Genomic DNA, 24493 nt, shown 5'->3' with positions numbered 1-24493 from the left:
AAATTTAAATGGTGCGATACGGTACAATTGTATTGTTGGAGCGTGGTATGTGTGGCATGGCATTTTCTATATAATAACGTCCATGGCTGCCCCTCCCAGGATGGAGGTGGCATTCTTCTCCTCTCTAGGGCTTCGTGTACCCTATCGACTAATTCAGTCTTTGTCTTTTAATACACAGGGAAGAAGCACACAGGAGAAAGGCGATCATTCACAATGGCCGATATCGAAAGGGCCGACAAAGGTCCTAAGCACCCCGCGACTGCGCCTAGCGACGATGACTGCTCGAAGGCATCTATTGCTGTCGGACAGGAGAATCTTTCCGCTGTGACACCGCCCCATGAGTCTTTCGAGGGTTTTCACCGGTTTGATCCTACGGCGTCTTGGACGGAGAAGGAAGAGAGAGCGGTTGTGTGGAAAACCGATCTGTTGCTTCTGACATGGCTCTGTGTCATGGTATGTATTCATTTCATCGATACGATTGGACTTGTCGCAGCTCAGCCCTGACAAGGTGTAGTTCTTTGGCCTGCAACTCGACCGCGGAAATTTGTCCAACGCACTCACAGATAATCTACTCGATGACTTGAACCTCTCGTCGAATGATTACAACAACGTATGCGAACTATGTATACTTCTAATGCTACGAAATTCTACTAACAATGCCCTCCAGGGAACGACAATCCAACTCGTGTGCTTCCTGGCAACTGAATTCCCCGCACAGCTTCTTATCAAACGCTTTGGATTCAGACGCGTGCTGCCGATTATGATGATGCTGTGGTCTCTTGTTTCTTGGACCCAGGCGTGGATGACCGGTCGGGCCAGCTTTTACATCACCCGTGCCTTGATCGGGGCCTTCGAGGGTGGTTTCATTCCTGGTACCATTCTGTTTGCTACATACTTCTACAAAACCAGGGAGTTGAGTGTGCGGCTCGCTTTCTTTTGGTCGACGTTGAACGTAAGTCACGAGTGATCATAGATATCGTCTAACGGATCATCAAAATGCTGACATGTAACAGGTTGCTCGCATTATCTCGTCTTTGCTCGCCGCGGGGATATTAGAGATGCGCGGAGTCCACGGAAAGACAGGCTGGTTTTGGCTCTTTCTGATCGAGGGTCTCTTGACTTTTGTTATTGGACTACTGGTATGGAACAGCATTCCCTGCGCAGGGCGTGGAGTGGTATATGCGAAGACAGAAGCTAATCGGATTGCACATAGAGCATCCTCTACCTTCCAAGCTCCCCAACCAACACGAAGAGTGTACTGGTGCCCAGAGCATGGTACACGGAGCGCCAAGAGGTGATCATGATCAACGTACGTTCCTCCATATATACTATCCTAATCCCCGCGGCGTTGACTAACTGATACGACTGCAGCGCCTGCTCCGGGACGACCCATCGAAAGGTCTCACCAACATCCACGAGCGAGCTACCCTCAATGACGTCCTCCGTGCCTGGAGTGACAAGTCCATGTGGGGTCTATACCTCATTGGCCTTGTCGCCTACATCCCGCAGAATCCAGTGCAAGCATATCTATCACTGACCCTCAAACGGATCGGGTTTTCGACCTTCGACTCCAACATGCTCTCCATTCCATCCGCAGTGCTCCAGATCATCCTCATGCTGGCTCTCTCGAGCAGTAGTGAGTATTTCGGGGAGCGATCTTTCCACTGTCTGTTTGGCGAGTTCTGGACCTTGCCACTACTGGCGGCAATGCTGGCTCTACCCAACGGTGGCCGCGAGTGGGGTCGTTTCACCATCACGACCCTGATCTCTGGATATCCGTACTTTCATCCGATTGTGTCGGCGTGGATTTCCGAGAACACGTTCGACGTGAAGAAGCGAGCCATTACGGCGGCAACGTATAACGTGATTGTACAGGTGGGATCCGTGATCGCGTCGCGTAAGTGCCACCCTACCCAGGACAAATGTTTAGAATAACCAGGCTGATGGAGACCAACACAGAGATCTATCGCGAGGACGACAAGCCGTATTACTTCAGGGGCAATAAGGTGCTCATTGCGATTTGTGCCTTCTCCATGGTAGTCTTCGTGGTGCAGAGGGAGTTCCTCCGTTATCTCAATCGCCAGAAAGAGAAGAAGTGGAATGGGATGTCGCCAGAGGAGAAGGTGGCTTACCAGTCGGACCAGGCTGCTCGAGAAGGCGAAGGAAATCAGCGGCTGGACTTCCGCTTCAAGTATTAGGCTTTGTTGCATGTATTCGTCAGGTAGTAATTTGAGAGTTCGATGTTTTAACAAGGTCAGTTTCAGTAGAGACCAACAAAATCAGTGCCTGTAGCAAAGTTCGGGAAGTCAGCGCCAGGAAAGAGAATATCCTGGGTTGAGGCTCGTAGGATCTGGGACGCTATGTCCTCCGTGATTGCGTTCATCGGCATAAAAGACGACCAGATGGGTGACAAAGGTGCCATTTCCTGTGGTTCAATGACTACGCTACTTGGATCAAACAGGAAATCGGATGTCGTCTCGTTATAGGTAGGTTGAAACAGATTGTTTACATCCGGGTATTGTGGGACTTGGTTCTGTACACCATCCCCTTGACTTGCAAAGGACATATCACAAACTGACGCGTAGGTCAAGTCGTTCGCGTCGGACGGATAAGCAAGTGGGTCTAAACAGGTGGATATTGTAGAATCATGATTGGTCAACTCGGTAATCCGATGCATTTGTTGGCTATCTTCGAATTCCGTGGGGGACGGCCGGCGCTTTCTGCTCCCTGGGTTTCGAAGAGGCGTTGTTAACGAGGGTCCGATGATGACCTGTACCTCTGCCATTTTCTGGTAGAGAACATCGACCAATTTCTTGTTCCCCCACCCCGAAACGTTGACAATATCGCGTGGAGACGTGATAATATATAATTTGGACGACTCTCACCATCCCATTCGGGGGACAATGGCAGCGCAGCGAGATCCGTAATGGCATCGGCCAGGGAATTAGCAATTTCATAAATCTTGAGCTCCATGCCCAAACCATGCGCCTCGACTGCGGAACGAGGTAGCTGCGAGACGATGCTCACTAGCTCCTTGGCGACGTTGAGTGGGAAGCAGAGGGACATGGACCGGTCGGCGGACGGGGGAGACCCCAGATAGCGTTTTGGGGATAGTTTCCATAGAATCATTCGCATCCAGTGCCGAGTGACGCACAAGTCCGCCTTCTGTACGTCTGAGATACGCTCGAAAAGCGTCGATCCGTCCTGCAGATTCCGTTGAAGACCTTCCAGGAAGGGCCAATCGACACGTCCCACACTATTCGTACCTGGCTGTAGCTCCGAGTGTTCATCCTGGATGATATCGAACATCCCTGATTTCTCGAAGATTTGAAAGAGACTGAGGAGCTTGAGGAAGGCGGGGAGAACGTGGGATTCGTCGTTTTCGTCAATTACCGGGGCCGAGATATTGGTTTTCAATGTGACTGGGTACCTGTGCAGAATACAGACACCTCTGTCTAGATCAGCTGCTGCGGAACGACGTCAAAGATGTCTCAATCGACTCACCGTTCTGTGACAAAGAGTAGCCAAAGGACACGCCGACGCAGCTGTTCCTCCTCGAACGACAGAGAATTGTAAGAGGACTCTCGGTGGAGACCCATTATTTGAGCCATGGAAATCGCTTCTCGTAAGTGCAGCAGAGATTCGCTCCCACCGGGCTTTTGGTTTTCATAGTACACATGCAGAAAAAAGGACGTCCGGATACTGTTTAGGTTTACCTGGGACCGATAATGACATGAGTTCCGAGCGCGCAAGCATTCCGCTGCGAACGTCTCGGCTGTGATCGTCTGCTGGGCGCTGGAAGCTTGCTCCAGTCGCAGTTGAGCAATTGTCGCTGCTGCTACTGCAGTCGATAATGCATAGGCCTCATCATCACTGTGACCAGCGTCCTGCTGAAGGACGGACACCATCTCTTCGACGTTGACAATCGGCCAAACCGGGTACATGCGCACGTGGTATATGGAAAGCGGAGACGTCAGGGTATCGAGAGGAATGCGCGAACTATAGTGTGTTAGATCCGAGTGTCGGCAAGGCACATTGCACAAAACAGATGCGACCGACCTTTCCATGTGCGTGGCCGGATGCGCAGGCGTAGTATTCGGGTGAAGCCTCTCAAGCATTGCTTCAGTCGAGCGGTGCGTAGCCTCGCAGTTATTGCTATCGCCACCAACCTGCGCTTGCTCGATCAGGAACTGCGTCGTCGAGCGCAATCGCCTCGGTCCTCGACATTGTTGAACGCGGACATAAGTACATTTGATTTTGGCCTTAACGCAGGACCGGCAAGGTTGACCGCCGCCACAGCGGATCTTTCGAATCTTACAACCGTCGCAGGCACGCTTGGTCACACTTGGTTTGACAGAGGACATCTTGACGATCAGTTCTGCAGTAAATACATCCCGGAATGTCCAAGGCTTAGCTCCAGCCGATAAGATCAACGTAACTCCGAGCCGATAATACGCTGTTACCGCCTTGAGCGAATCCTGGCGATAAGGATGATCCTCTAACCAGCGCAGGGACAGGTCAGATCGGTGTCAATGTGCGACAGCAGGAACCGTTGATGCGGGGAAATTCAGAGTCAGAAAGCAGAATCCATGAGCTAGACCATGAGGACAGGGGCAGCAGTTGCGCGACGGCCTCCACTCCGCACGCCATCGCTCCACTCTTTGACTTTAGGGCTAAAATCGCGCCGGTCCTTAGTTGCAGCTCCCGATTGGGTAGCGTCGTGGCTCTAGCACGTTGGACGGACTTGAGATACTCACCATTGGATCATTCCAGAGACGCCAGTACTGAATAGACAAGGGGCATCCTCGTTTTATCGCAGAATGCCCCTCCGAACATTTCTCCGTTCTCCATCTCGCTGTTTACCCGAGCCCCGCACGGCAGTCTCTTATCGCTTGCCATTCGTCGTTATCAGCACTTGGGGACTGAGTATTTTCCAAAACTGCACAATGCGACCCAACTACTGGTCACGGAGTGAACAACGTGGCGGTCTAAATGAAAGCTCTAGCAATGCCTACTGCCGAGCGATGGCACAGTGCTTATCGCCGGCGCAATAAATTGCAGCACAGCCGCTCTTCAGAGGGTTAACACCTGGAGAAAGACACCTTACACATCGCATTTTCCGCGCATCCACTATTCACAATGGCTTGGCCGAACAAGAATAAAGACATGCTCTACCGTCGGGTGGGCAACTCGGGTCTTCATGTATCTGCGATCGGCCTGGGAGGCTGGTTAACGTGAGTTTTCTCTGCGGCGGGGCGCACACAAAAGATAATATCACTAACATATTTCGCTGTAAAGATTCGGCGGGCACGTTGACGATGGTAAATCCGATCAAGATGAATAGGACCGAAGGGGTGCTAATCGCGCGCAGATATTACATTCAAGTGCATGAAGCAGGCTTACGATTGTGGTGTCAACTTCTTCGACACCGCAGAAAGGTAAACATTCGTTTACATCTGGCAATACGAGTGCACCAACTGACATATAACAGCTACGCCAATGGCCAGTCTGAGATTGTTATGGGAGACGCTATCAAGAAGGGTGGCTGGCAGCGGAGTGACCTGGTGATCAGCACAAAGGTAGACAAGCAAATCTCTGACGTTCTGGCGAGACATTGCTAACTCTCCATGTCTCCTCAGTTAAACTGGGGGATGGCAAATGGCGAGATCCTCATCAATAACCACGGACTGTCCCGGAAACACATCATCGAAGGCACACGCGCATCGCTCCGACGACTGAAACTCGACTATGTCGACATAATCTACGCTCATCGTCCTGATCGGTTAACACCGATGGAGGAGACAGTACGTGCATTCAACTTTGTGATTGACCAGGGCTGGGCCTTCTACTGGGGAACGTCGGAGTGGTCCGCAGACGAAATAACTGAAGCGTGTGGCATTGCCAAGTCCTTGGGCTTGGTCGGTCCCATTGTCGAGCAGCCCCTGTATAATATGCTAGATCGGAAGAAGGTTGAGGGAGAATTTCAACGGTTATACACCCGGTGTGGAATTGGTTTGACCACTTTCTCTCCTCTCAAAATGGGGCTGCTGAGCGGCAAATATAACGACGCAACCACCCAGCCTCCACCGGGTTCGAGGTTTGCGGAGAGCCAGGATAGATTTGCGAACCAAGTGAGGAATGACTGGGAGAATAAGGAATGGGCGGGAACAATTGAAAAGATTGTCAAGTTGAAGGTACGAGTCAACATTCATATTTCCTTTGCTACTTTTGGCTCCCTAGTTTCACTGCGAAAAAAACACAACTAACGAAGCAATCAGAGCTTGGCCGATAAGCTCGGATTTAAGTTATCTCAGCTCGCCCTCGCGTGGTGTCTCAAGAACGAGAACGTGTCCGCAGTGATTACAGGCGCTTCTAGACCTGAGCAGATTGTTGATAATGTAGAAAGCTTGAAGCTGTTGCCGAAGTTGACTCCGGAAATCCTCGCAGAGATTGATGATTTGCTACTGAACCGTCCTGCTGAGGACCCGGCACGCCAGGACTGAGATGGAGTTGTTTTCGTATTTTTGAAAAACAAATAAATGTCAGCGGTTAACGAGTAAATCGAAATCAAATGCTATTCCTAAGTCAAGTACGAACCCAGCGTGTCGAAGCGTCATAGTTGATAGCGTCAGGCAAATATGCTCCTACTAACTTCCGGGCTCCCCGAGCCTTCTTTAGCATGACTTCATGCCGTTGACAAGCGTCGGTGACATTCTTAATAAATAACTCGGAATGCAACTCGGAATGCAACTCGTTGGTCCAAAAGACATCGTATCTGTCGACTGCGTAGCTCTCACATACATGATTATCACAGATACCCGGCTATGGAGTCCACCGCGAGTCGAAACCAGAATCCGCCTAGATAGTCTACAGTTACAGTCAAGTTGGTAGCTAGACAATAGCTGGAATAGGATCTGCGTGGCGTTGGTCGTGCTCCGAGCCCAATATGTTCATTGGGATGTAATGAACCATCGTGAGGCATTGTTAGCCGCTTGCGGAGGGATGGGAAACTTACCAACCAATGCAACACCTAAAAAAGATGTTGTTCGCGTGTCTGGCGAAGTCATTGATGTCAATGACGCAGCTTAATTACCGTGGTTCGGGATGTCATGGACCCACTCCGGATGCTTCTATGGTAGGGCTTGAAAGCTAATCGGTCTCTCGAGATCTATTCAATTGACAAGAGTGGCTGAACGGCGGATATTGTGGACCGCCTATACGTCGATATACACCTAGTAAGCATGTCAACGACGTATTCGCACGATAGTCTGAACACCTAGTAAACTTAACCTCATGGCAGCTGGTTGGCCTAGAACTCGTACTTAAGCGTTTCGATCGCTTCCAATTGAGTATCAGAACCATAGTTTTTATATACTCAACTAAATGAATCACATTGTCATAGCCTTCATACCCGCTATTGTAACCACCTGAGCCACAATGAAGGGGATACCAAGCTCCGCCGAGGCCTCCAGTAGCATACCTGAGCTGTCCCAGTCCTCGCAACGGGCTTATGAGCCCCTTGCTCAGAAGCAACCAGCTCTGGATCGCCCCAGGAAGGCATCGGTACAATCCGTGAACGGCAATCATGGTGGCGTGGTTGAGAGCTTTGGCAAAATTACCGAAGTGGTCAAGGCCGCCCGTCGCCCGTTACCGACAGAGACGGGGGATGGAACCTATATCGAGCCTGAAAAAGGTGGAAGTCTGTGGGGTGATCTGCGGGCCTTGGAAATCAAGGATGGGTATACCCTGAAGGATCTGATTGAAAGTAAAGCCGGTGGCCTTGTGAAGGGCAGTGGCCAGGCGGTAGACGACAAGACGATGCTAATGGAGCGCATCATACAGGTAGCTACAACGTGCAATGCACAAAACCATGCAAGATGCTGATATTCATACCTTTAGCTTGTTGCAAAGTTGCCCTCGGAATCTAGAAACCGTGTCAAACTTACGAACATGTTTCTAGGGGAACTGTGGGACTCGCTGCCTCATCCTCCTCTCTCGTAAGCATTCACTCAGGGACACCTTGACCAAGAGACAGTTGGGTCTGACAGGCTTTAGATATGTCGGCGACAAATATGCTTACCGCTCAGCTGATGGATCCTACAATAACCCTACCTTGCCTTGGCTAGGCGCTGCAAATACGGAATATGCACGGACGATCGAGCCATTGAAGGTCAGACCGGCTAGTTTGCCGGATCCCGGCTTGATCTTTGACAGTTTATTCGCACGAGACACATTCAAGCCTCACCCGAACAATGTATCGAGCGTTTTCTTCACTTGGGCTTCTTTGATTATCCATGGTAAGTGTCCAAACAATTCCTGGGGCATCAGGCACACATTAACCGGCCTCAGATATTTTCCAAACGGGACATCCAGACGAGAACTTCAACAAGACATCGTCATATCTAGATCTTTCCATCCTCTACGGTGACAACCAAGAAGATCAAAATATGATGCGCGAGTTCAAGGATGGCAAGATCAAGCCAGATTGCTTTTCCGAGCCACGCCTACATGCGCTACCGGCAGCCTGCGGCGTTATCCTCGTCATGCTGAACAGGTTCCACAACCATGTAGTCGAGCAGCTTGCTGCTATCAATGAGAATGGTCGATTCACCCCGCCGGCGAAAGATGTCATCGACCCAGCTGAAGCAAGGGCCGCCTGGACAAAGTACGATAATGACCTTTTCCAGACGGGTCGCCTTATCACCTGCGGTCTGTACATCAACATTACTCTGTACGACTATCTACGCACTATCGTGAACCTGAACCGCGATAACACCACCTGGACCCTGGACCCGCGTGCACACATGGAACATGACACAGTTCCCACGGCACTGGGGAACCAGTGTTCGGTAGAATTCAATCTAGCCTATCGATGGCACTCAACAATCAGTCGAAAAGATGAGGCGTGGACGGAACAGGCATATGAGAGAATTGTCGGCAAGCCTGGACACGAAGCCACCGTGCAGGACCTGATGGGAGGCATGAGGAGGATGGCTGGAAACATCCCGAAAGACCCATCCAAGCGCGAGTTCGCTGGGTTGAAGCGACAATCCTCCGGCACGTTCAAGGATGAAGAGTTAGTGGACATCCTGACTATGGCCATTGACGAAGTGTCGGGTTCCTTCGGAGCGCGCAATGTTCCTAAAGTTCTGCGCTCGGTGGAGATCCTAGGCATGGAGCAGGCACGCAGGTGGAATGTTGGTTCACTAAATGAGTTCCGGAAGTTCTTCGATCTGAAACCCTACCAAAGCTTCGAGGAAATCAATTCCGACCCGGAGGTAGCAGACCAGCTACGTCATCTATATGAGCATCCAGATTACGTCGAACTGTATCCAGGAATCGTTGCCGAGGAGGCTAAAGAACCAATGATCCCTGGTGTTGGCATTGCTCCTGGATACACCGTCTCCCGTGCGGTGCTGTCTGACGCAGTGGCGTTGGTTAGGGGTGACCGATTCTACACGGTGAGTGTTTCCATACCATGTGGCATGCAAGGACATACTGACACTCGTACAGAAGGAATATAACTCAAGAAACCTCACTAACTGGGGGTACGCTGAGTCAAACTATGACTTGGAAATCAATCAGGGATGCGTGTTTTATAAACTCGCATTGCGGGCATTCCCACAGTACTTCAAGCAGAACTCGATATACGCCCACTATCCCATGACAATTCCAGGTGAAAATCGCGAGATCATGAGGAGCCTTGGACGAGAAGAAGACTTCTCCTGGGACCGTCCATCGTATACCCCTCCCCGTACAATGCTGTTTGACTACCCGAACGTCCGTCGCATTCTCGAGGATTCTTCGAATTTCCGAGTGGTCTGGGATGAGGCAACCGGGTACGTGTTTGGGAAGGGTGGCTATGACTTTATGCTATCCGGTGACTCGCCGTTCCACTCAAATCAGCGGCGGATTATGAAAGAATCATTGTATCAGTCACAGTGGCATGAGGCTGTCAAAGAGTTCTACCTTGAAATCACCGAGCAGCTGTTGTCGGAAAAATCATGTAGGGTGGGCAACGTCAACCAGGTTGATATGAGTCGCGAGTAAGTCACCTTCACTCGCAAAGCTCAGTCCAGATCTCCATTGCTAACTATGTCTTTTCCGCTTCAGTGTTGGGAATCTCGCCCATGTTCACTTCGCCTCCAACATCTTTTCACTTCCTCTGAAGAGCAAGCAACACCCACACGGAGTCATCACCGAACATCAAATGTTTGATGCCATGTCAATCATATTTACCGCCATCTTCTTCGACATGGATCCCTCCAAGTCATTCCAAATCCGCCACCTCGGTCGCCAAGCAGCAGAGAAACTTGGGCCACTCGTCGAAGCGAACGTGAAAGCTGTGAGCTCGGCCAGTTTCATCTCCTCCCTGATAGACGGTCTCCGCACAAATAAAAATGCGCTTTCCGATTACGGAGTGCATATGATACGAAGACTGCTAGACCACGGTTTGGATGCCTCGGAGGTCACCTGGTCTCAGATCTTGCCCACGGCCGTCGCGATGGTGCCAAATCAAGCCCAAGTGTTTACTCAAATCATCGACTACTACCTCTCCGAGGATGGGAAGAAGCATCTACCCGATATCCAACGACTTGCCAAAGAAGACACGCCCGCGAGTGATGAGATGCTGCTGCGCTATGTCATGGAGGCCATCCGTCTGAACGGGACCTTCGGCTCCTATAGAAAGTCCCACACTAACCTAACAGTCGAGGACCAGGGCCAAACGGTCCAGATCAAGCCAGGAGATATTGTATTCGTTAGCTTTGTAAGTATCCTTCAACCCGTCGCAGCTGGTCGATCAATTACGGCTAACAGCCAATGCAGGTCGAGGCCAACCGCGACCCTAATGTCTTCCCAAATCCCAATGAAGTGCAGCTCAACCGTCCCATGGAATCATATATCCACTATGGTGTTGGTCCCCACACATGTTTGGGTGGCGAAGCAAGTAAAGTTGCTCTGACGGCCATGTTGCGTGTGGTTGGCCGATTGAAGAATCTTCGCCGTGCTCCAGGACCACAGGGAGAGTTGAAAAAGGTCAAACGACCCCATGGCTTCTATACATATATGCGGGCAGATGAGACAAGCTCTATGCTTTCCCTATGAGTAAGTCGATCTGTACATCGGTAAAGGGTCATCTACTAACCGAGAAAACAGCTTGGAAGCTCCACTATGACGGTGCAATTCCGGGCAGGGAGCGTTCTGTCCCGGAACACGTTGTGTGCAATGTTCCCGGACATTGGCATGATTGACACGATATTGACTCGTTACTATCACATGTGTGGCTAGGATAGTGAAGTCTGTGATTAAGTAATATCTAGTAAAGATTGGTAATTCAGTGATCTAAATTGGGACTATGTATGTAAAATGGTATACTTGGTTAGCTTATGAGTCCCATAGGAATTGTAACTGCCTGTCTCTTCATAAGGAAGTCTGAGCTGAGAAGGCTGCCCGTGCACACTGAAGTACGAATATCTATCCAAGGCTCTGTAAGCTAACCTGAAGCTTGTAGAGGTCCTTGGAATTCATATCACAGTTTGGGGCATAGTCCCGCGATTATATCTGCAACATCTTGGGGCGCACTCAGGAAAGGGTGATGCGACGTCTTCAGACGATAGGTCTGTGACGTTCCTAAAATTCCAGCCATATGCTCCTGAATGCCCACTGGGAGCATTTGGTCCTCTTCCCCAAGAATATATGCAGTTGAGATGACCTTCCAGGGCTCGTGAGAGGCCGCACCATGAAAGACCGGCAAGGAGGTATGCGTAAGGGCCGCGGTCCACCGATCGCGTTCGGAAGGTGAGAGGTCATGGAAGGCGCCTTCAGGGCCGATTTTGTTGTAAGCATAATTTCCCTAAAGGTCCTGGAGTTAGTACCATGGATACACCGTGTATGCTCCAAGTTGAGGTACCCACCTCTGCTTTTATCCAGGGCATCAACTGTCCGCCGGAAGCTCCGACAAGACTAACACCCTTTGGTATTATAAAGGCGACCATGTAAATAATCATCAACACACCCCCGCTCTTGCCTTGACTCTGGCGTGTGGGCTTCTCGAGCCCCTCAACTGCCCCGGAGCTTACCAGCCCACCGTATGAGTGAGCAACGACAATAATATCGTTTCCCGAGTCACACAGGTGCTCAAGGGTGCCATGTAGCTGGGCGACGTCGTCCTCCAAAGTTTTAGTAGGGGGCTTAGCACCTGTCGATGGGTGCTGCACGGTAATGGCTTCTAATCCCCTTTCTGAGAGGCAAGAGTGTAGTCCATCGTAAAAGACCGGGGTGCTCCAGGCCCCTGGAACCAAGACAATCTTTGGTGTAGTAGACATCGCATGAAACTTGGGGAACTGTTAATCAGCTGATATATGTCGAAGAATTAGGTCTAGGAAGACACTGGGAAGGTCTTTGGCGCAACATATATAATGCCGGATAGTGCATTGCCCAATGAGTCCCAACATCTCGACCGGAACAAAGAGCGGGCTCTAAAGATGTCAAAAACACCATTCCGCAGTGCGGAAGCTACAACGGGATCCGGTTGATCGGCAAAAGGTGGGCAAGAGCTATAACAGCGGTTGGTACAAATTCCTTCTGCTCGGGGTCTGCTCCGTCTTCGGTGTTTGACAGATCTATCGTGCGAGTCCCGAGAGTTTGTCGGCAACCACTTCGGCTCTTATTATATGGGTTGCAACACCGGAACACACCATCGGATTCGACAAACTCGTCAAAGAAGGAAACAGCCTTTTCTTGATGTTGAATTGCATTGAAAACAAAGTAAAAAGCTAGAAGTATCTCACTGAGTCATGCCCTTGTACGGGTTATCATACTACACCCAAGGCCTTTCCAAGAATCGTACAGGAATGTCTACCTGTCGCGCACGCACAAACTCCCCAAAGCTCTTGGCAAACCCGTCGATAATCGACGAGCTACTGACACCTTCCTGAAGGATACCGTAAGTAACAAAATGTACCGCATGCAGGTGCGGGAGTTCAAAACGCTCGACCCTGTATTCCGGCCGGTAATCATCGCCCAGAAGATTCTTAAAGCACTGGGTAGAGAGGAAGGTCCGTAGCCAAGGCCATTCATCTGCATTACGAACCCAAAGGCCGACATTCGCGTTACCACCCTTATCTCCAGATCGAGCAAGGACGATGGATCCTGTTCGGTGAAAAAAGGAGTGTTAGTCAGAATGGTATACAAACCCGCAATGTGTAAGTCTACTATACCTAGAGGGGCGCGTTTGGTTGGGCCGAACGACTGCAGATCAACAGAATTCGTAGGTTCGTAGGATGGCTGGCCAGCGAATGGTTCAGTTTTCGGGACCGGCTCAACCTCGATAGGCAGTTGCCCTTCGATATGAACCCGTACTTTCAAAGCAGACTGTCGAAAGCGGGCTGGGAAGTACCGGACATAGGGCTTCGGTGCCAGTGTGCGCAGGTCCATGTTCCTTTACATCGTGGTCTTAGCACATGTCACTTTTCGGAAGTGGATCGTTAGATATTAAACCTACGGATGAAAGCCACCATAGCCCTGCATAGCACAAAACATGAATGCTTCCGTGAAGTGACCAATTGCCTCCTTGGTAGGTGCCTGGACGAAGTGGCGAATCATGACTGTCGTCTCCTTTTGCGATTTGGGATCCTCAGGCACACTTCCGTACGCGTCGATAGCAATGGTCGAGAAGCGCGACTGGTCTAGGTAATCTAGGATTTGTTTCCCCTGGAGTTCAACCTTCTCCTTGATGTCGAGCCCAACGGCATACGTGGCCATCTCAGCTTGGTAACCGCCAAAGCTACAAACCGCAAGCTTGGTTGTAGGGGGTGGCGGGCTTCCTTTCACGCCGGTCACACGAACCCTATTTGGGGCATCCTCTTCGATTCGTGTGTCTTCTAAGTGAGCGATAACGTCAGGATTAAGGTAGTTTGGTCCTTGGATCTCGTAGACCAATTGCGCCTTGACGGTGTCCACAGTCACAGCACCATTACTGCCGGGGTGAATAGTGATAACGGAGCTGCCGTCATCATAAATCTCTGCAATAGGATATCCCACCCGGACAAGATTGGGGATGGACTTGAAGCCGCAGAAGTTGCCTCCTGTTGTATACGGGCCACATTCTGTCAAGTGTCCAGCAATCAGACTTCCAGCGAGTCTATCATAGTCCATGTCAGACCATCCGTGCCACCTAATAGAGGTCAATCTTTTGCAACCTCTCCACCGTATACTGAGGGCACTGACCAAGAAGCTAGACCGATTACTGGAGAGGCATCGCAGCACCGACCACAGATCACTATTTGGGCACCCGCACTCAATGCGGCAACGATTCCCTTAGCACCAATGTACGCGTTGGCTGACACAATGCGATTCTCTAGTGCGCTCAGATCTTGGCCGTCGATATCCAGATGAGGGAACTGTTCAGCTTTACCAGCCTCCTGAGCAGCCTGGACATCTGCTGTAACGTTGTCACCGTCAACCCAGGCCACCTTGACGTCACCTAGGCCTTTGCTCTCCAATAGTTCCTTGGTTGCTTTGTATAGGCCGTAGGGGTTGAGGGCTCCTCCGTCGTGGACGATCTTGATTCCCTTTTGGGCGATAACCTCTGCAGCATTCTTGTAGTTAAGATGAGCGAGGAATCCCTTCTCATACCCTAACTCCGGATGCTCTTCCTTCTGTTTTTGTGTCGTTCGGGTTAGAGGCCATGCTCTAGCCAAAGGCAACTGACGATGAAAGAAGACTCACCTCAATCGCTCGCCAGGCAATATTCACTTCAGCCAGATAATCGGCAAACACAGCGTCCAAAGGACCTTCAGTGGCCAAACGGTAAAGTTGATCGGGGCCATCGCCGCCAGCACCAGAGCTAAGGAGTCAACTATCGGCCTAGTGATACATCATAGGGACATTAGCATACCAATTTCCAATACGAATCGCACGCCTTCCTGTCATTGTGGTGACTAGCTGCAGCATATAATGAGAGTTAGATCCGGACTCACTGACCCTCAACGGCAACGCATTAATATAACCTCTTCTTAGCGGAGAGTAGAAACCTCCGACCTATGCTGATAGACCTTGCACAGTGTTTTGCATAAGGGGTATTTCAACAGTTTTCCACTTGTCCGCGACTCCCCCATAAGATTGAACGTCGGACAGATGGGTAATCTGAACTAACTAAGTGGGCGTTTGAGGTGGGATCACTGGTCCTTCGCCAGGCCGAAATCCCTACGACCGAGTATGACCGGCACATGGCCTCACAGAGGCTTGTTCCTTACCTACGTCTATAGTCACTTTGATCTTATCATTCACATTTCTCTCCGCGCCAAGTCCCGGAAGACCCACTTAACCAATATTTCGAAGGGCGGGTGGAGCCCTTACGCAGCGCTATGGTCAGTGCTTATGCATACGCTCCCTGCATAAGGCGTGCCCAGGAATGAGGACATCCTAGCATTATATATCCTTGACCCCTCTCTGAAGAAATGGAAATTTCACATCTAACTCCCAGACAAAAATTACGATGACATACTCAGTCCCTATTGAATCCGCCCAACTTCTGCGCAAGGGGATCTTACAGAACCCTTTGCTCGCATCTAACATTCCCAGCGATGCATCGTCTCTCGCAGACCACGTCACATTCACCGGAAATGCAAGCCCGAACATCCCCATAAACTGGCGTTTTGCTGAAAGTATTTCGGCATTGAAGGGGCTCGAGTCACTTTGGGTCAACGCTTTATTGAAGGCGAAGTATAACCATGGTCCGGTCAAGGTTGAGATTGATACGTGAGTACCGCACTTCGAAAACCTAGTGTTTTCTTTTCTTTTTTTTTTTTTCTGTAATTGGTGCTGTCGCATGCCGTTTCAATAGTTATGGATATGTGGTGTAATTGAGGGCAACCACATGGTGTTTAATATGATGTTAACTAATCCATTTTAGCGACCATGCCACGCTGTTCATAATGTCAACACTTCTTATTGATGTCGTCGACGAGAACGGGAATTCACTGGACCCAAACATATCTCCATTGCAACGTATTCTATCGATATTTCCCAGTCCGGAGAGGGATCTTGGACAAGCCACCCCTCACCGCTCATCCATCACCAATATCTACAAGACGAAAGATGGGCGGTGCTATCACGTCCACGGTAATAATAGTCTCCCAACAGAATGATCCAGGGAACTAGTTGGGGCTAACTGCGAATAGGGAGTATGAATGCCGGCCCCTCCTCGACAGCACTGGGGCTAGACCCTGATCGTGAAGCCTCTTCCACTGCCGATGCAATGAGTGCTATCCAAGAGCGCGTTCAGCAACTCACCGCGGAAGAGCTAGACGAACTTATGAATGAAAAGTACCGTCAGGCTGGGACAATCTGTTACTCCACTGATGAATACAAAGCAAGTGAACACGGCAAGCTAACGCCCATGTCGGTCTCTATGAGCTTAACCACACTCCAAATCAGGCTCAGAAGCCCGGATGGTGGAAGCCAGTCCCAGGTACAGGTGTAGCTCGCCCTCTGGCTGGTCTAAAAGTCCTCGACCTATGTCGCGTGATTGCTGGCCCTAGTATCTCGAAGGGATTGGCCGAGCTTGGCGCGAGTGTGATGCGCGTAACTGGTCCTGGTGTCGTAGATGCATATGCTCTGCATGCCGACTTGAACTGGGGCAAGTGGAATTGTTCGATTGATCTGAAGACGGAGGAGGGGAAGGAGACTCTGCGCAAGCTTATTCTCGAGGCTGATGTTATGCTGGACGGATACCGGCCAGGTGTGATGGAAAAGCTTGGGTTCGGCCGGGATGCTGTGCTTGAGCTTGTCAAGGACCGGCCATTCGGTCTGGTTTATGCTCGTGAGAACTGCTACGGTTGGCATGGTCCTTGGCAACATAGAAGTGGATGGCAGCAAATCAGCGACGCGGTAAATGGTAATCCACCTTGTGAGCAGTGACTTTTATTAATATGATTCTATTAGAACTGTGGTGTCTCCCTCGAATATGGCCGCGCTACGGGACATGATGAAGCCGTTACACCCATCTTCCCAAATTCGGATTACTGGTAGGAAACTCCATTTTCTCAAGTCCCTCCGTCCCGAAGTCTTCTAACGCAGCCTGTAGTACCGGGGTTATGGGCGTCTGTGGAGTCATCAACGCACTGATTGAAAGGGCCGACAAGGGTGGATCTTTCTTCATGGATGTAAGTCACTGACTCCTTTCCATTCTTCGCAACGTCAGTCCTAGGTGCTGTTGCTAACATGGAACAGACGGCCCTGAACTACTACTCCCAGTGGCTGATGAACAGCGTGGGAGTCTATCCCCCGGCTGTCTGGGAGGATGTCTGGCAGCGACACAACCGGCTCGCCTTCCGCCATAACGACAATATGCCGGCCACTATTCCACTTATGATGAAGTCACTCATGCTGAACAGTGGTGCACAGTTGTTTCAGCCACGCTTCTTCGAGACACGGTATTCTGAAGCGGTCGATCGTTACTTCAAGGTACTTCGTCCCGTGCTCAGCTTTGCTGATAAACAGGTGGATCTTCGGTTCAACGTTGGGACAAGAAGCAATGGACATGATGCTGCTCGTTGGCCGGAAGACCTACGGACAGAAATTGTCACCAGCGCGTAGTCTGCACATTTATTTTCAATTAAGACTACGATGGCATTCACGGTTTAGTAAAGATAAAGACCCCGTACAGATAGTGTACCTCATCGTGACATTGGCTTATACACAGTTTATATATGTACGCTCCCCCTGGTACAGTATCTCATTTGAGAGGGCTCTTTGTTGGCTATGGTAGGAAACAGTATGCTTAAACTATATCTATCTACAAGTTCCTTCCTTGGAATCGTCCCTAACAATGCATTGCACCGATATGAGAAAGAAAATGCCTCACCACACAGTGCTAGCATCCGCAGTAGGACGAGCCAAAAGCGGGTAATAAACGTATTGTTCCACTAAAAGCTTTTCTTGTAAATGACACCGCTGAATGCTGTCGTGAACATGCAGTCGAAGCAGGTGCATCTGGGTTCAATTGCATGGTACAATTTGCACCTCTTAGCGGCAGTGTGACCTACTGCTTTTGCTGGTATTTCAAATTCCCTACTTCTTTGTCAAGCGTTCTAAGAGTCTACGAGGATCAGCCCAGAGGATATCAAAAATAAACATTGCGATGGGAGCAACTATTCCAGCAATATAAGCTTGCCAGAGGTAACTCTCTACCTAGGACTGATATCATGATCCGACCGAACAACCACCCCACATGGCTTCAGCTCGCCACTTTCCATTTTCCTAATATTCTCCTCAATGATGTCCTTGTTCTCCTCCTTGTCCTTGTCAATCCGCGCTTTCTCCTCCTCCGTCAGGGGTGGCGGTAATAACGATGGATCTGGCTTCCACCACTGTTCCTGGGGCACTTTCGTTCCATCCGATCCGCGAAACATGTCTTCTATTTCCTGATCAAATACATCCCGATCGAGAAAGGCTTTGATCAGTCGAGGTGGAAGACCGATCGCGTCTATCACGTCGTAATCCCCTGTTAGGCTTCGGAGGACGCCATCGGTACCCAGGACAAAGGCGGCGCTGTCACGGCTGGCCTTTAGATTGCGTATGATATTGGACAATTCTTTTTGGTCCGGGTGATTACTGGGGTCGGGGCCGTAGTGACCGCTGGTAGTCATTCTTTCGTTTTGATTTGGACGATACCTGAGGATCTTGTTTGGAAGTATTTCTGGAGATGGAGATTGTTACGATTGATCATACGAAGGGCTAGTTTCCTATCTATATACAAACGCAACAAGCCACATGACCATATCCAAATGCAGTAAAGCTCCCAGCCTTGGAAGCAAGGAAAACCAAGAACCTGTCGCTGTGAATTAGGATATAACTGATCTGTGACACTGCACGGCGGCGCAGTCACATTGCCATGGAGTCTCATTGCAACTCTCCATGGTTACAGTCTTACAGAGTAGCCGTTAATTTGGTGAATGACCACCATGACTTCATTAGTGGTAGAATAAAGCAAATGAGACTCATCGTATTGCCTACATAACTTCAACTACCCCACCTTGGTGGAACGCAGCTGTATCACATGAGCGAACGAGACACCCAATCCTATACGGCAGTATATATACAACACAGAACGATGCTGCCAGTTACTGTCAAAAGCAAATTCAAAGCTGGGTAAATAGATTAGGCGCCTACTGATTTCGTTCTATTCTTGGACGAATACGGCTCGGGCAGGTGAGTTGCAAGCCAATCCTTCCTCATCGCATCACAGAGCGGCTACGTTACTCATGTATCTCCAAAGTGCTCTTGACGGACCCGTTCCATGCCCAGCTCTTCAGGCATTGGCTGTAAGAACTTGTCAATCTCATGAACCCAAAAGGAGTTTTGTGGGTTGACTTGGTGGGCTGATGTGTACTCCCAGTATGATGGGTACCAGCCCGCTGTTTCCCAATCGATTATTCCAACAATAGTATCTTTATGGATAAGAATATTTAGGCTGCTAAGATCCCCATGAGTGAAGACTGAAGGCCACGTTTTGCCGTGTTGATTGATAAGATCCTGGATATGGGGGTCAAGCCCGGGATCGAACTCCATGCCCATTCGTAAATGCCGATGGAAATCTTGGGCCGTATTGAATAGACCGAATTTTAAGGAACGTCCCGGCACACGACAGTCGAAGAGTGGCCCACCATCAACGGAAGCGACCACGATACCATCCGGAGGCCGAAGCTCTCGCATCTCAGTAACCATTTTCGCCAACTGTGAAAGAAGCTTTGCCTTTGATTCGTCATTTCGGTGAACCCAACCACTGCCAATCATGTCCCCCTTAATCCTTTCCATCACAATATACGTCAATCCTGAATGAGTAAATGCACATAACACTTTTGGCACGGGTATAGACGTATGTCGAGATATAAACCGCATCGTTGATGCTTCAGACAACTCTACATGCTGCCCATATTTTACACATAATTTGTCTGTCAGCATGAGAACATTCCCGTGGCGAGGTCGAACACGCTTCAGAATGTTGACCGCTAACAGTGTGGAGTATCGATACCAAATTCCATTATGAACAGGCTTGGATCCGGCTTGAGAGAAACAGGTGGTGGTTTGGACTGGCTGAGGGCCATTTTGATCGGGCGACATTAAGGGAAGCAAGTCCCTGAAGAAGAAACGTTCTTCTCTGTCTAAATCTGTCTTTTAAAAGAATAGCATCACAAAGAGTAACATCCAGGAAACAATAAACGCGATGGGATGGTCGCTTCTCAGAATAAGCTAGTCCTATTTTGTACATCATGTGAAATTAGAAGGGAATCACATGACATGTAGCAACCGTAACGCGTGGGTGCCTGACTTCTAAGTCCTGTTGGCATTTAGCTCCTATCAAGCGATATCTCGTAGGTATTGAGCCGTTACCTTGGGCCAGAACAGTACAGAAGATCGTAGTCATTGTAGCAGCAGAACTTCAAATACAGAGATGGTGTATACTCTAAACTTGATACGATCTATAGTATTATTTGCTGCCTCGGGCATTGAATCACGTGAGTCTCTGATCGCACAGACTGAGGATTGTCTCATCGTAGCCGGACGTTTTGGTTTCTTATGAGACCCAAGATAAGGAGTTCAGTATATTATATGTCTGGCAAGGGTCTCAGAATATGAGTGACCATAATGTCAAGATATGCGTAATGACGCATGAGCGTGGCCCAATCAGGGTTATGGATATATATTGTGGAGATTGTCTATGCTTGAACCATTCGCGAAGGCTCCGAACAGCAATATACTAATAACCGCTACAACCAAGTCGAACTTAAACCGTCCAAGAAGCCCTGAAACTATAATCACAACCAACCTCGTACCAATGGAATCACCCCAGACTAGCAACACTCTTTCCGCGTCGGAGAGAAAGCGTATGCGAGATCGGAAGGCCCAAAAGGCTGCCAGAGAAAAACGTGAAGTCCGTATCAAAGCTCTGGAGGAACGAGTGACTTATTGCGAAAGATACCATGGGGCTACCTGGGTGCAGCATATGATGGCAGCAATGGAAACTCTGCAGCGCGAGAATCAACTGTTGCGGGAGCGCCAGGAACATCTCCACGCGATATTCTCATCATGGGAGCAGGATGAGCGCACTCGACAGCCAATACGGTCCAACACGCAGGTCGCTAACCAGCAAGTGTCACCATTGCTCAAGGTCTACTCTCACCGCAGTGGTGACGTGATGCCGATACGCTTTCATCCATCGAATGCCTCTCATGCGCCGGATAACCATCTCTCTATCCAACAGCCACTTAATACTGATGGAAATACCACAGACGGAGCGCCCTCACAGGGATTCCCCTCTTCTCACTCAAACCTAGCCAGTCCCCTCCTCGCGGGTGAAACAGTGGCAGGGTCTACCTCAGCATGGTGTCTGACCCCCGTTGATGAGTACGGCCATATATCTCCGCCTCTGCCGGCCACATGTCCCTGGCTGGCCCATCCAGACCAAATCGCCGCTTGCCCACCCCTACCCGCCCCGCTTGACTTGTTACACGGTACCAGACGAAACTTCTTGGCTGACAAAATCAGCCAGGCCCTCCGAGTTCGGGCCATCCGTGATCCGGAACGTTTGGCCTGCGGGTGGCTCGTCTACGTCTTTAGCAAATGGCGAGTCGCTCCAAGTCTCACAACCTTTTCGCGGATCCCGCAATTTCTGCGGCCTATCCTGCTGCAGATCCAACGCGGCCATCCCGCCGCACTAGACCTCCTTGTCTTTCCACAGATCCGGGCCAACCTGATCGAAGACTGGGACAAGTATGACTTTAGAGAGGTATTTGACTATATGTCATGCTGCCAGAAGGTACGGTGGCCCTGGGGCGAAGATATCCTGGAGCGCGACGGCCAAGACAACCTCCGTATCCGAAGGGAGTTTTTTGATGTGTTTACGCGGGAGAGCGGGTGGGGACTGACGCCGGAATTCGTGGAAAAATATCCCGGGTTGTTGAAGGGGATGGATGTCGATGCGGTGTGTTTCCGGGTGGGGTCTCCTGTTGAATTAGAAAACACCAGATTCGCCGGGAAGGAATAAGAAGCATCCTTCGGCTTCACGGCCGAAGATCAAGCTGAAGTCATTGCCAAGAATTGGCTGGCATGCATAATTGGGCCGATCTTTTACTGGGCTGGGTTTGGCGCTGAATCATTGCCGCTTCTTTTGGTAGATCCGATGGCGGTTCTTGCTGACTTAGGGCTAACGCTGAGTCAGTGCCCATCTTCGACTGATGGCCATGCACTGATCAGCGCACCACTGAGTCAGTGGCCAGGACAATCACCTTGTAGATCTCCACCGATATATGCGGGGTGTAGATCTGCACGGTAACTGGATATTTTCATACATGCCTAGAATTGTTCAAGCGAAGGCACCTGTACTATTGATAATATACGCCACACCATAGGGTAATACTTTGTCTTGTCATTCTGTGATATGCGTAATGAGTTGTTTCAAGCTAGCCAAATGACCGAGTCTTGAAATATTTGTTTGTGCTACCAGAGGGGCACGATGCTAATGCATCATCTGTTATGCTTTCTATGTAGGCATAACCAACAGCCGTGATTCATGTCGTACGTAGTCCCATGTGGGAATGGCCCGGAATCATTCCTTTTGTCTTAGATTAGCTTGCTGGCCCATCATATCAAAGTATATAAAGGGTCCATTCGGATGCTCGCAATTGCTAGAAGGACACATTGTTTTAGAAATTTACTGTATACCCAATAGCCTACGCACGATGTTGGGTGATCTTTTGGACAGGCTATTGACCAATAGCTCGGTCACCCTTCTTGTCACGGTGGCAGCGGCGGCAATTGCCCTATATCTATCCCCGTCGAAGTCAAATATGCCACTGGTGAACGATAAGAAGCCATGGGAATTCCGATGGACAACGCCCGCCAGCGCTTCCTGGCCGACGCGCATAATCTCATCAAAACAGGGCTCGCAAAAGTACGTGTTCCGACAGGAACATGACCAGCAACTGACAATGGCCTTTGGCATGGAAATAGGCACCAGCCTTTCGCATTGTGACGGAGAATGGGAAGAGGATTATTCTGAATGCGAAGTATGCCAACGAGATCCGAAGCCACGACGCTCTTAGCTTCGGCCTCCACACGGCGAATGACTTCCACGCTCATATAACGGGGTTCGAGCCGTTCAAACAAGGCACTAACGACGATAAAGTCTTTCAAGATGCCGTGCGGATGAAATTGACGCAGAGCCTTGGTGAGAATGGGAATGTGGCTTGCATCGAGATTGGTATCTGACATTGTATAACAGGAAGTCTCACTCAACCTCTTGTCGACGAAACAGTGATAGCGCTTCAGACAAATTGGACGGATGATACTAGTAAGTGTATTGAAACCACTTCTGCTATGTAAGATAGGGCTAATAGGCTAGCTTGGCATGCCCTCCCTCTGAAATCCAGCATGCTGAAAATCGTCGCACAATTGTCATCAAGGATCTTTTTAGGCGACCAGATATGTCGCGACCCGAACTGGCTCCGCATAACTGTTGACTATACCATCGACTCTTTCAAGGCGGCTGAGGAGCTACGTCTATGGCCGAAGGCTATTCGAGCTATCGTTGCCTGGTTTCTCCCGTCGTGTCGCAAGATCCGGGCCGAATTACAGGAAGCGCAAGACATTATCCGGCCGGTGCTAGACACCAGACGTCAAGAAAAACAGGATGCAATCTCAGCTGGAAAGAAACCGGAACGGTACAACGATGCGATGGAATGGTTGGAGGAATGTGCAAAGGGTCGCTCTTATGAGCCTGCTTTCGGACAGTTGATATTTTCCGTTGCTGCTATTCATACCACATCTGATATGCTGACACAAGTGCTCTATGACCTCTGCGGTCGCGATGAGCTGATCCAAGCTCTGCGCGAAGAAGTGATTACGGTAGTGCAAGAAGAAGGGTGGAAGAAGCCAACGTTATACAAGCTGAAACTTATGGATAGCGTTCTGAAAGAGAGTCAGCGTCTTAAGCCGACCGGCGTGGGTAAGTGTTGTTCGATGTTTGTAATTCAGATCAAGAGAGCTAAACGAAATCGGTAGTCTCTATGCGGCGGGTTGCCGTAACCGACCTCAAGTTGTCCGATGGCACTTATATCCCTAAGGGCTCGTTTCTAGCCGTATCCAGTGAGAGCATGTGGGACCCTGAGATATATCCTAATCCCCTTGAATTCGATGGTTACCGATTCCTCAAGCTGCGCGAAGTTCCTGGGCATGAGACGTCTGCGCAAACCGTGGCTCCGTCACCGGAGCATATGGGGTTCGGGTTTGGGCGTCATGCTTGTCCGGGTCGGTTCTTCGCCGTCAATGAGGTCAAAATTGCCTTGTGCCATATCTTGTTGAAATACGAATTTAAGTTGGCTGATGGGCCAGTGCCCCAGATAAGGCAGAATGGTGTCTCATTATCCGCGGATCCTATGACAAAGCTCATGATCAGCCGGCGACAGGAGGAAATCGCTCTATGATTATA

At 49.9% G+C, this 24493-nt stretch overlaps 11 protein-coding genes across 11 annotated transcripts; 6 read left to right on the top strand and 5 right to left on the bottom strand.

Moving 5' to 3' along the window:
• Positions 1-213: 213 nt before the first annotated feature.
• ANOM_000582 (putative MFS transporter) lies at positions 214-2198 on the top strand (the record flags this gene model as incomplete). Its single annotated transcript, XM_015545840.1, has 7 exons — positions 214-453; positions 515-610; positions 668-952; positions 1014-1139; positions 1214-1309; positions 1372-1897; positions 1960-2198. The coding sequence occupies 7 exons, from the start codon at positions 214-216 to the stop codon at positions 2196-2198; spliced, it is 1608 nt and encodes a 535-aa protein (XP_015412134.1).
• A 62-nt stretch (positions 2199-2260) lies between these two features.
• ANOM_000581 (Zn(II)2Cys6 transcription factor) lies at positions 2261-4364 on the bottom strand (the record flags this gene model as incomplete). Its single annotated transcript, XM_015545839.1, has 3 exons — positions 2261-2778; positions 2886-3451; positions 3505-4364. The coding sequence occupies 3 exons, from the start codon at positions 4362-4364 to the stop codon at positions 2261-2263; spliced, it is 1944 nt and encodes a 647-aa protein (XP_015412137.1).
• A 775-nt stretch (positions 4365-5139) lies between these two features.
• Positions 5140-6503, top strand: ANOM_000580 (putative voltage-gated K+ channel beta subunit (KCNAB); the record flags this gene model as incomplete). The annotated part of the gene is made up of 6 exons (XM_015545838.1): positions 5140-5234; positions 5299-5321; positions 5372-5438; positions 5492-5579; positions 5640-6194; positions 6279-6503. 6 exons carry the CDS (start codon positions 5140-5142, stop codon positions 6501-6503), a joined length of 1053 nt encoding a protein of 350 aa, XP_015412136.1.
• Positions 6504-7437: 934 nt separating this feature from the next.
• Positions 7438-11106, top strand: ANOM_000579 (peroxidase/cytochrome P450 family protein; the record flags this gene model as incomplete). The annotated part of the gene is made up of 7 exons (XM_015545837.1): positions 7438-7842; positions 7900-7997; positions 8056-8297; positions 8350-9461; positions 9514-10046; positions 10114-10768; positions 10828-11106. The coding sequence occupies 7 exons, from the start codon at positions 7438-7440 to the stop codon at positions 11104-11106; spliced, it is 3324 nt and encodes a 1107-aa protein (XP_015412084.1).
• A 424-nt stretch (positions 11107-11530) lies between these two features.
• Positions 11531-12326, bottom strand: ANOM_000578 (alpha/beta hydrolase; the record flags this gene model as incomplete). Its single annotated transcript, XM_015545836.1, has 2 exons — positions 11531-11854; positions 11916-12326. 2 exons carry the CDS (start codon positions 12324-12326, stop codon positions 11531-11533), a joined length of 735 nt encoding a protein of 244 aa, XP_015412139.1.
• A 494-nt stretch (positions 12327-12820) lies between these two features.
• Positions 12821-14934, bottom strand: ANOM_000577 (acyclic terpene utilization AtuA family protein; the record flags this gene model as incomplete). The annotated part of the gene is made up of 6 exons (XM_015545835.1): positions 12821-13152; positions 13221-13441; positions 13505-14176; positions 14230-14660; positions 14731-14848; positions 14900-14934. 6 exons carry the CDS (start codon positions 14932-14934, stop codon positions 12821-12823), a joined length of 1809 nt encoding a protein of 602 aa, XP_015412081.1.
• A 565-nt stretch (positions 14935-15499) lies between these two features.
• Positions 15500-17601, top strand: ANOM_000576 (putative alpha methylacyl-CoA racemase; the record flags this gene model as incomplete). Its single annotated transcript, XM_015545834.1, has 7 exons — positions 15500-15762; positions 15917-16125; positions 16185-16334; positions 16394-16893; positions 16948-17030; positions 17090-17168; positions 17236-17601. The coding sequence occupies 7 exons, from the start codon at positions 15500-15502 to the stop codon at positions 17599-17601; spliced, it is 1650 nt and encodes a 549-aa protein (XP_015412138.1).
• A 590-nt stretch (positions 17602-18191) lies between these two features.
• Positions 18192-18653, bottom strand: ANOM_000575 (uncharacterized protein; the record flags this gene model as incomplete). Its single annotated transcript, XM_015545833.1, has 1 exon — positions 18192-18653. One exon carries the CDS (start codon positions 18651-18653, stop codon positions 18192-18194), a length of 462 nt encoding a protein of 153 aa, XP_015412082.1.
• A 613-nt stretch (positions 18654-19266) lies between these two features.
• ANOM_000574 (uncharacterized protein) lies at positions 19267-19731 on the bottom strand (the record flags this gene model as incomplete). Its single annotated transcript, XM_015545832.1, has 1 exon — positions 19267-19731. The coding sequence occupies one exon, from the start codon at positions 19729-19731 to the stop codon at positions 19267-19269; it is 465 nt and encodes a 154-aa protein (XP_015412083.1).
• Positions 19732-20842: 1111 nt separating this feature from the next.
• On the top strand, positions 20843-22051 carry ANOM_000573 (bZIP transcription factor; the record flags this gene model as incomplete). Its single annotated transcript, XM_015545831.1, has 1 exon — positions 20843-22051. The coding sequence occupies one exon, from the start codon at positions 20843-20845 to the stop codon at positions 22049-22051; it is 1209 nt and encodes a 402-aa protein (XP_015412078.1).
• Positions 22052-22745: 694 nt separating this feature from the next.
• On the top strand, positions 22746-24488 carry ANOM_000572 (cytochrome P450; the record flags this gene model as incomplete). Its single annotated transcript, XM_015545830.1, has 5 exons — positions 22746-22961; positions 23017-23233; positions 23288-23356; positions 23408-24010; positions 24067-24488. 5 exons carry the CDS (start codon positions 22746-22748, stop codon positions 24486-24488), a joined length of 1527 nt encoding a protein of 508 aa, XP_015412079.1.
• Positions 24489-24493: the final 5 nt, after the last annotated feature.

Source organism: Aspergillus nomiae, assembly GCF_001204775.2.
Source record: "Aspergillus nomiae NRRL 13137 chromosome Unknown contig00005, whole genome shotgun sequence".
In the NCBI taxonomy this organism is placed as follows: domain Eukaryota; kingdom Fungi; phylum Ascomycota; class Eurotiomycetes; order Eurotiales; family Aspergillaceae; genus Aspergillus; species Aspergillus nomiae.
This window is presented reverse-complemented; position numbering and strand designations above follow the sequence as displayed.